Genomic DNA, 10,037 nt, shown 5'->3' with positions numbered 1-10,037 from the left:
CCCAGGAGCTACAAAGGAGGAAATATTAGATGATGAAGGTATAAGTCACCACCTGTTGTTACACCACCGGAAAAGCCATTGCCGCGATGGGTAAGGCAACTCTATGACCATGATAACCAGATGCCTATGTCTATTGAGCAGCATGCAGATGGACCAAGGCGATCTCAGAGAATCGAGGAGCAAAGGAGGGCTTCTGCTCACATAGTCAATATGGCCTTGATGGCTGAGATTATTGCAGAAGTAAAGGAGCCTGGCGAGTTTGGAGGAAGCACTTGCAGACCGTTGGGAAAACGCTATGCAAGTAGAATATGACAGCATCATGAAGAATGAAACTTGGGAGCTGGTAGATCGACCACCTAACAGAAAGGTTATTGGCACCAAGTGGGTTTGGAAGGTAAAAGCATTTGATGCGAGTAGAGAGTCTATCTACCTTTAGAATAATAGTCCAAGGCTAACCCACCAATATATAATTTGGATATCTTCTCTATATCTCTATCTATATATTCCTTATTTATGAGGTTGCATTGAAAAGGTAATACCATCTCGCATGCCTCCTTGGAGCCTCTCTTAAAAAGATAGCGGGCAACACCTACTTATATATAATCAACTCTTCTCTATATCTCTATCTCTATATTCCTTATTCATGAGGTTGGACTCCAAGGCACCCCTCCTTCTCTTATGAAAGTAAACGATGAGGGTTGGAATAGAGGCAACAGATTCTCATGGGAAATGATGATTGTGGCAATGGTTGGTCACTTTTGTCTTTCAAGACACTTGCTAAATCAAATTGAAGGTGAACCGAAAGCTGCCATAATCAACAGCTCTAGTTGACATGCCTCAACATCAATCGTAAGGGATGTGAGCAGAGATCTGAGAGGAGGAAGCTCACTAAATCAAATTGAAGCTGAACTCAAAGCTACCATAAATACCATAAATACTACTAAAGTTCTTTTTTGGATTTTCCTCTGGATGAGATTCACAATGTGCAAGAAGTCGGGCAACCTCAATACCACATGGATATGCAAGGGGATATTCTTACACTAATAAAATCACCATTCCTTAAATGAGGATGTTTGAAGGATAACACTTCATTGTGTAGATTGAAAACCATTCAGTATTTCCAGGGCATGTTCTTTACCTAGTTATATTTTCTACGAACTTCAAATTTCTATAGTTCTTCAAACAATCTTTTAAAAACTCTTTTTTGCCTCCTATAATCCTCGATACTCTGCTTTTCTTAAGACATGGAACTCTCCTTTCCTTAACACATGACACGTTCAAAACAAGAAAATATGTAGGATAGAATATATGAATACCATTGAGTTTATATACAAATTTTATATCTATGGTATTGGGGGTCTTGAAATCAAAGGCATTTTAACATCCCACACGGAGACCTAGCGGAGCGGGTCTCTAACCTGTCGTAGATGGGTCATGCTACTCGTAATAAGAGAACGCATGCCAAAAATATGGGAGCTTGTGGATTGCGCAATTGCAGCGGTGCCACGTGTTGCGATGTGAACCGTCGATAGGCAGCGATCCAACAGAATTCAAACTCCACATATAAGTTTTTGCTGCTTCTTCCTCCGTGCTACAAAGCCATGATCACTTTAAAGCCGTTGATGGCGGTTAATCTGCCTGCTTCCTTGCACCGAGCTGCAGTCAATGTTCGGTTCGCTTCCTCAGAGGAATCCCACCCTTTCGTTAAGCCTCTCAAATCAATTTATCCTGTCTCTCCTTGCCGCTTCTGTAGAGGTGCTCCTGCAAACCTCCCCTCTTGAGTTTGATTTTTTCTTATCACGCCTCTTTCCGCACAGTTCGGAGCCGTTGGCACTACAGTTTCTTACATGATGGAAAAGTAATGGCTGCCAGTAAATTTCCCATCACCTCCTTTGCAGACAAGGGCACCATTCCTTGCGATAGTTGCGGTGGGAAGGGGGTTCTGGGCAAGGGGGGCTACCATGCAAAAAATCGTGTAGACTTTCTTCGGATTATTGGTGAGTAATACGTGACCTTGAGTAGAATCGAATGGGACAGTTTAAATGATCACATCGGCGTCATACTAAAATTCAAAAGCCTTTGACTGTATCAGCTGTTTTCATGACCTTTCAACCTTAATCCCTTTTGAAACAGGTTCAAAATGGACAGCAATGGAGACCACCTTTGGTTGGCGCCACTTTGAAGTAGTCTCGAAGCAAAAAGGAGGAAAAAAGGATTGGTTTTTAGAGTTGGCCGCCACATGTGACCCAAATACACGTTTTTGGCTCAATGCACAAAACCTGAAGGTCTTTATATTTTTCTCACTCTCCCCTGCCCCAAAGTGTATGCTGGAATAGCTTGTGTGGACATTCGTCAGCATTCTTTCTTCAATGATGCCGTCATTGAAATGCCATGAGGGTTTTCTGATGATTTTGGTGTTGCAGCAGGATAGAGAAAGATGGAGTATGGGTTGGCTTCAGAAAGAAGATATTCTAAGAGCCCAGGAAAAGAGCATCTTAGGTGCTTCTTGTAAGTCTTGTAAAGGGACAGGGAGGGTAGGATGCGTAGCATGCGAGAGAAAAGAAACAAGAGTTGACATCATTGAGATTTAGCATTCTACTTGAAGTCACTCATGATTATCAAAGTACTAGGAACCGACTGGTGAACATGCTGATTGCAAGAAGTAAAGGACTTGAAGAACAGCCAGGATATGTCTTCTGCGCCAATGCAATTTGGGGTTTCCTTAAAATGGATCACACATGGGCATCTGTTCTACTACAAGGAGATGAAAGTGCTAGTTGTTGCATTATCTACACTCAAGATCCATTCATCATATCTCATATCCAAAGAGCCATATACAAGCGCATTCAAAGACACAAGCAGGGACTTGCTAGTTACTGGTTGAGTTTGGATTGTGAGAGACCTATAGACGGAGTCAATGATGAAGAGGGGCGAGCAGCATGAGGACTAAACGTGATCCCATGATACAAGTACTGAGTTTGGAAATGAGCCAACCAGAATCTTCATCTATCCGACACTGTTGACCTTGTAGATATAAATGCAAGATCGTTATTGAAATGCCTGTCTATATTTTACATTGTGGAGCCATTAAATAGTCTGACTTTCCTTTGCACACTTGGATTTGTCATGTTTAAGTCGTAGATAATGTTAGCTTTACAGATTTACGTTGATACTCTTAAAGTCCCAAGCCAGCATGTCTTGTTACCCATTCATTGACTCATTGAACCTCCAAAGTTAACAAGTGTGCACACTTCATGGAAGCTCAAAGAGTTACAGTGGTGTTCTGTTTCAACATAGAGTATGTGGTATCTGTTTGGCATTTAAATAAGACTGAGATTTCAGCTTATTAGTCCAAACTGAGGTTGGTTTTCTGAATGTTTTCTTCTACTAAAAGTTTAGCTATCTGCTTTATAAGCTTAGTCTCAAATTTAAAAATTTAGAAGTTTTGAACTTTGGAATCATGTGATGTTAAAAGAAAGTCTTCTCTTAATCATGGATGAAATGAGTGGATGTCCGAATCACTTTTCCTGATTGAGACCGCACATTGTTTTTTTAAAATTTGAATGTAATGAGAGCTAGCTTGAAGTGAGAACCTAGCTTTTGCATGATCTAGAACAAGTAATGGACTGGGGTTTACACGGCACTTGAGAATGACAGGTGTCGATAAAGTGGCTTGATCTATGGCCGAAGATAACGTCTTGGGGAGGTTTACCTAGCTCTAAGGTTTACATCTTACGCTATCTTGAAATGTTTGCAAAATAACATGTCTGCTGCATATGAAAATTTCCCGCTTCTGTAAGTGATGTTGTTAGGGTACGCACAGTGGCACCTAGACCTCAGAGATGCCTAGGAACTTTCACAATGGTATATTCAAATCCAAAGCTTCTTTCCTTTTTGTGTACTTCAATAGATGTCTAGACAGTAAATAAACAATGCTCAAAACAGAGATGAAGACCAACAAAATATATTTCCGTCCAATGTGGACCAATACAAAACTATGTCCAGTGTACCACCCTCTATTAGCGGAGTGTCTATTACACGTGGAGCCTACTAGCCACAAGGCTGTTCTCGTTCCTCTTTGGCACTTCCAAAACGCTAGGCCTGCAGTGCTCTTCTAGAGCTTGAGTGGGCCTCATTTGTGTGCCTTGTAATCTCGTCTCCTTGTTGCTCCTATGGACAGCCAATTCCAGGTTCCTTGACCTCCTAGTTGCTCTGAATTCAACCCAAGCTGAGGCACAGATCTCCTCCCTTAATGCAGTCTTCCTTGCTACTGTGAGGGCAGCCAATGGTGAAGACACTTGAGCTCTTGATCCCTATAGTCATCCACCTCCATTGTTGCACCAGAACACTCCTAGATAGGTCCTTGAGGATAGACTGCAGCATAAATTGCTCACTGAATTGAGCCTTGAAGAGCTCCCTTTTATAGGGCCGAGGAGACCCTGAAATACCCGACTAGTCAGTCCCTAAATCAGTCAACTTTTCCAGACCAATCACTCTGTGGGACCCGACCTGGTGGTCTGTCAAATCAACCTGGTTGGTTGCCTTGTGATGTGGCCCTGCTGGCCTGCTTGGCCACGTGGCAGCCTACCATTGGTCCAGGCACAATACTGTCTCAATCGGAGTCTTACCAGGTTGTTTCCCCAGCTAATGCTTCAAGTCTTCTCCACGCAGGTGTGCCCCCACCTTTCCAGCCTAATTGTTGGACCTGCTCTTGCTTTCCTGCATGAGATCCAGCCCTACTGCGTCCACACAAAAGGCAACATGCATCAGTATTACTCTTTGACCCCTGGGCTGTCGATGAGTTGTTCCAGGTCTAGACTAGCATACCTGCTCTTACTGACTCTTTGACCCCTGGGCTGTCGATGAGTTGTTCCAGGTCTAGACTAGCATACCTGCTCTTACTGGTCCGTACATGCTCTGATGACTGCACCTGTAATCAAAGGCCGCTGGGTACCTAACCTGGGTGCTGCCCACATGGCAGTCCATGTGTTGCCTATGTAGTAGCGCTTCTTTCTTTCTTTCCTTTGTGTGCTTGCTACCCACATGGCAGCCTAGCTTTCTCAGATGGATTTGCCGATGTAGCAGGCTCAAACACTGCCACATGGCATCTACCAAACCTAGAAGAGATGACTATTAAGACAGAGGGTTAGGATGTGTGTGTATCGACCAACCCTCGAAAGGTTTTGAGTTGTCGTCGACATAAGAATCTACAAGTCAAAGATCCATTTTCGTAGGATGTTGAATCCCTATTAATGGAGTTGCATAGCTTACCTGTTGGTGAGATAGATATTTTCCAAGTAGCTATAGACATCAGGAAGAAGTTTAGGGTTGAACAGATTGATAAACAGAAGGACCTTTTTTTGAGCAAATTTATGGAAGATGTTGAAGGAGAAAGCGAGATTATTGAAGTACTCGTAATAATCACATCTCGGAATTGAATAGTTAGTTCCAAAACCTACACAAGAGTCGAACTTCAGAACACAAGATCACCTAGCTATGGTAGTGGTAAGTGCCAATCTGTCTATTGAGAAACTAGGATTGACAAAGGATTTCTTCGTTAAGTATAAGGATGTGTTTGTATGGAGTTACAGAGATTTAAAGGGAGCTCCTCTTGAATTATGTCAGCATAAGATACCTTTAGTGCTCAATGCTAAGCCAATCCACTAGCAAAGATGTAGAATGAATCCCAATAATGCCAAGCAAGTAGTTGGATCAACTCTTACAAGTTGGATTTATATATGCTATTGACCGTTGTGACTTGCTCTTTCCTATTGTGGTTGTGCCTAGCAAACTCCGAGTTTGCATGGACTACCAGAATTATAGTCCAGAAATTAATTGCCCACACAACCTCAAATCCATTTCCCATACCTTTCACTGATGGAATTTTGGATCAAATTGCAGGTCATGAGACGTACTCATTTATGGATGGCTATAGTGGGTATAATCATATTACAATGGTTTTAGAGGATCAATCAAAAACTTCTTTTATTATAAAGGATCAATTAAAAACTTCTTTTATTACAGAGTGGGGTGCCTATGTCACCAAAGTGATACCTTTTGGATTGAGAAATGCCCCGTCAACTTTTAATAAGTTTATGGTGGAAACCTTCCAAGATTACCTCATTGAGTTCATTGCAATTTACTTAGATGATTTCTGTGTATATTTCTTGGATATTGATCACCTAAGATACCCTGAGAAGGTTTTTTTGAAGATGTAGACAAGCGGGTATCTTGTTGAATCCTGCTAAGAGTGTGTTCTGTGTCCGAGTTGGTGTTCTGCTCGGTCATGTTATTTCTAAGGATGGAATCAGAACCGAGCCAGGTAAAATTAAGGCCATACAGTAGATGCTTGAATCTTAGAACTTAACTCTATTATATTCTTTTGTGGGGTTTATTAGTTTCTATCATGGGTTCATCAAGGACTTTGCTAAGATTGTAGTGCCCTTGTATGAATTGACAAAAAAGGATACTAAGTTTGAATGGAATTTCGAGTTGATTATAGTTTTCAATGATTTGAATGGAATTTTGAGTTGACTATAGTTTTCAATGATTTGAAAAACCGAGAAATGGATACTCCAATCCTCAGACAACCAAGATGGGATATCATCTTCCATGTGCATGTGGATGCTTCTAGTTATGCTTTGGGTATTATTCTAGCTTAGTCGAATGGTCAATGGGACTATCCAATGTATTATGCTGGCAACCTCTCATCTTCCATGTGCATGTGGATGCTTCTGGTTATGCTTTGGGTATTATTCTAGCTTAGCTGAATGGTCAATTGGACTATTCAGTATATTATGCTAGCAGGTTGCTAACACCTACTGAGTCAAACTATAGCACAACCAAGTGAGAAGCTTTGGGGATATTTACTTGGAAATCCCTTTGTGTTCTATGTGGACCATCAAGCTTTATCTTATTAACAAGATTGTCATTCAAGGATGGCTTGTTCATTGGATGCTTCTACTATAGGAGTTCAACTTCCAAAATTATTCATAAACCAGGTAAGATCCCTGTGGGAAATGATTTTTTGTCCAGGGTACTAGCATCCGAGCAAATACATGGAGTTGACATGGAATTGCCAGATGTTAACTTTTTTGCAATTTATTATTGTGAGAACAAATATGCCGAGTTGGTAGATTACCTGTCTAAAGGCACATTCCCTGACACTATGCCTTGAGTAAGTGCAGGCAACTTGTTTTCAAGGCGCGGAAATACACTCACATTGGTGGGCAGCTCTATCAACATTGTGCAGATGGGATTGTTCATTGTTGGGTGCTACCCCATGAAGGTGCAGTCGTGTTGTAGGAGGCTCACTTGGGTCCCCGTCAAGAGGACACTTTCAAGGCGAGCTAACTGCTTAGAAAGTCTTACAAGTAGGATTATGGTGGGAGACACTTATCAAAGATGCTCTAACCAAGAGTATGCAATGTGATGTGTGTCAACACGCTACACGTTTATTAGCTAATCAATCTATGCCTTTGCAACCCACCAGACCATGGGAAGCCTTTCAACGTTGGGGTTTGGATTTTGTTTGTTCTTTTAAACCCACAAGGTTCACTCAAAACAAAGTATATACTCGTCACCACTAAATATGCTTTTAAGTGGGCAGAAGCTAAGGCACTTCGAGACAACTCAGCTCGAAGCAACGCCGAGTTTGTCTATGAAAATATCATATGCAGATATTGATGCCCTCTGTAGCTAAAGGTACACATTTTCTCAATGATGTGATGCAGTTGCTGAAAAAGGAATTCAATATCATGCATACAGTCTCCACTACTTACTATGCTCATGGTAATGGTGAAGCTGAGTCCACTAACAAGACATTGAAACTCATTCTCACTTAAATAGTGCAGTTTACTAAAGGTGAATGGGATACCAAGCTCCACTCTACTTTGAGGACTTACCGTACTCCTTACAAGGTTACTACAAATCTTACACCTTTTCAAATGGCCTTTGGCCTAGAGGCGGTTGTTCCTTTGGAATTTGTAGTTCTGAGTCTTTGAATTGCGGTCGAGCATCATTTAGGTGAACGAGAGTCAATCAAGGGGCGATTACATCAGCTAAGCCACCTTGATGAGCTATGCCTCCGAGTTGCTTGGTCTCAGATAGTGATACAGCACAGAAGAAAAACCAAGCATTGTGCCTAAGCATGTAAAGAAGGGATTTCTCTGCATTGCTAAGATGAGGCCTATCAAAACTAATTTTAAGCTGGGTTGGAATGGACCCTACCGGTTGGTGGAAGTCTTTAACAATGGGACAATGCTGCAATAGTATACGGGTAACTCGGCCACAATAGGCTTGGGTAACTGTCGTACTTGGGTGAGAATCAGCCTGCACTTAGTCTTGAATACGTTTTGCTGCCTTTGAGGGTGCTCCTCCATGAAATGGTTGAAATCTCAAATTGTGCCTTATCATACACCGATATAATAGGATATACAAGCTCCAAAATTTCTTATTAGATGGAGGGTGCGTGCAATAACCATTTCATCTACTTCTAACTACTATTGATAAACTTGATAATGGATGGGCATCTCCTCCCTACCCAAAACACGCCATAAAACTTCCGATGTAGCCACTACAATGAGGAGACCCTCAACTAGCAAAATCAGTTTGACATATGCTACCTGATCTGTCTACACCTCCTTATCTAACACCTCTACCAAAACTTAGATCTGCACTAACGCATCAAAAGTGCAGTCTATTTGTGTGGCTTTCTTGGTACTCGTTATCTAACTCGAGCGCAGGATCAAAAGAGCTTGGGCCGTAACCCCTTCTGGCCCCTTAGTCTGTGAAGTACCTCCCCCAACTGAGGAATGTTGGGCTGAGCTACCTACCTACTCACCCAAAATAGATTGCTTAAGCCCACCAGTTTGTCCATCAGCTCCATCATTGTTTAGTAGTTGTCTACAAGGCAGGTTGCTAGGATGTTCATTGAGCACCTAGAGAGATGAATAAGTTACTAGAGCTACGGATGCCTATCAAGCTTGGCTTATAATTGCATGTTCTCCTCCTGTAGGGCTTGCCTTTCTATGACCGCCTCCCTTAGGCAAAGGTCCTTCAGGCATTCGACCTTGCATTGCAGATTGTTGTAGTTGGGTTGAAGCTCGGTATGTACATGTTGCATTTGATAGTGTGCCTGAATTGGTGCCTTGTGAACTACCCTTTCTCCCTCGAGTTGCTCCTATAGAGACTTACACTTAGCAGCCGTGCACAAGTTAATCATCTATTCTTCGAAAAACCTCCTCTTGGTACTTGGCTTGTCAAAACAATTTGTGCTCCAATGCCTAGGGGGGAATCTAATGGTTTGCTAGGTAAACTGTGTAGACCATGTTCTCTCTTAACACCTGCCTCTGACTTTCTGTGGTAGCCTAGTCTAGATGCTCATCCTTAGTGAGCAACGGGTTGAGAGGGAATGGAATTGTAGGTTTTAGGAGAACTTGAGAAACTAATCTGCAGTCATGTAACAGAGGCTCATTCCATGCACAATAATATATGCAATTTGTGCAAGGATCCGGGAATCTAGTGGCAAGAGCAAGTCCGCTAGGTGAAGCAGTATCATACCAATTTTGAAATGCTAGGTACCAACGTTCCATTTGAAGATCTAGTCGCACCGAGGGCTGGGCGTTGGATTGGCTTGCTAAACTCGAGCACCTACCAGTGGACATCAATACTAAATATCCTTGGCTGCCAAAGGGGCAACATTTTGAGCCACCATGTTCCCCTCCTCTAGATGAAGCCATGACATCTCGACAACTGGTTCATCCCTGACCTCCCATCCGATAAAGGCGTTGATGACCACACGGGTTCAATCCTCGAGCATCCACCTTCAAGTAATGTCTAGTCCTTGCCAGTCTATGTGGACTGTTAGATATCAATGCTCCACTCTCGTGTAACTACGCGGGAACCAGCTAACTCTACTTGTAAGCCCCCCATATGAGGAGAAGGCATTTGAGTAGCTCGGTTATCTAGTAGGTCCTGGTTTGGACACCAGATGGGGGCCATGTGTGGCCTGATGGCTGGACGGCTTCAAATAGAGT

At 42.4% G+C, this 10,037-nt stretch overlaps 1 protein-coding gene across 3 annotated transcripts; it reads left to right on the top strand.

Moving 5' to 3' along the window:
- Window positions 1–1,575: 1,575 nt before the first annotated feature.
- Window positions 1,576–3,240, top strand: LOC147886208 (uncharacterized). 3 transcript variants are annotated; one of them, XM_087395776.1, is made up of 4 exons: window positions 1,578–1,755; window positions 1,899–1,997; window positions 2,134–2,285; window positions 2,424–3,240. In XM_087395776.1, exons 1-4 carry the CDS (start codon window positions 1,602–1,604, stop codon window positions 2,589–2,591), a joined length of 573 nt encoding a protein of 190 aa, XP_087251902.1. In that variant the 5' UTR covers window positions 1,578–1,601; the 3' UTR covers window positions 2,592–3,240. The 3 variants fall into 3 exon arrangements, with proteins under 3 accessions (XP_087251904.1, XP_087251902.1, XP_087251903.1); XM_087395777.1 differs by having other exon boundaries at window positions 1,582–1,755; window positions 2,427–3,240; XM_087395778.1 differs by lacking the exon at window positions 1,899–1,997 and having other exon boundaries at window positions 1,576–1,755.
- Window positions 3,241–10,037: the final 6,797 nt, after the last annotated feature.

Source organism: Dipteris shenzhenensis, chromosome 24, assembly GCF_047967505.1.
Source record: "Dipteris shenzhenensis isolate YYH24624 ecotype China chromosome 24, Dip_SZ_1.0, whole genome shotgun sequence".
NCBI classification, from domain to species: Eukaryota; Viridiplantae; Streptophyta; class Polypodiopsida; order Gleicheniales; family Dipteridaceae; genus Dipteris; species Dipteris shenzhenensis.
The sequence above is the reverse complement of the archived record's forward strand: the minus strand, read 5'-3'. Positions and strand labels throughout refer to the sequence as shown.

Coding starts and splice junctions, on each gene's coding strand:
- LOC147886208 (XM_087395776.1), top strand. CDS start 1,602: ATGATCACTTTAAAGCCGTTGATGGCGGTTAATCTGCCTGCTTCCTTG. Junction 1,756..1,898: donor TCCTTGCCGCTTCTGTAGAG/GTGCTCCTGCAA, acceptor CCTCCTTTGCAG/ACAAGGGCACCATTCCTTGC. Junction 2,286..2,423: donor TCAATGCACAAAACCTGAAG/GTCTTTATATTT, acceptor TTGGTGTTGCAG/CAGGATAGAGAAAGATGGAG.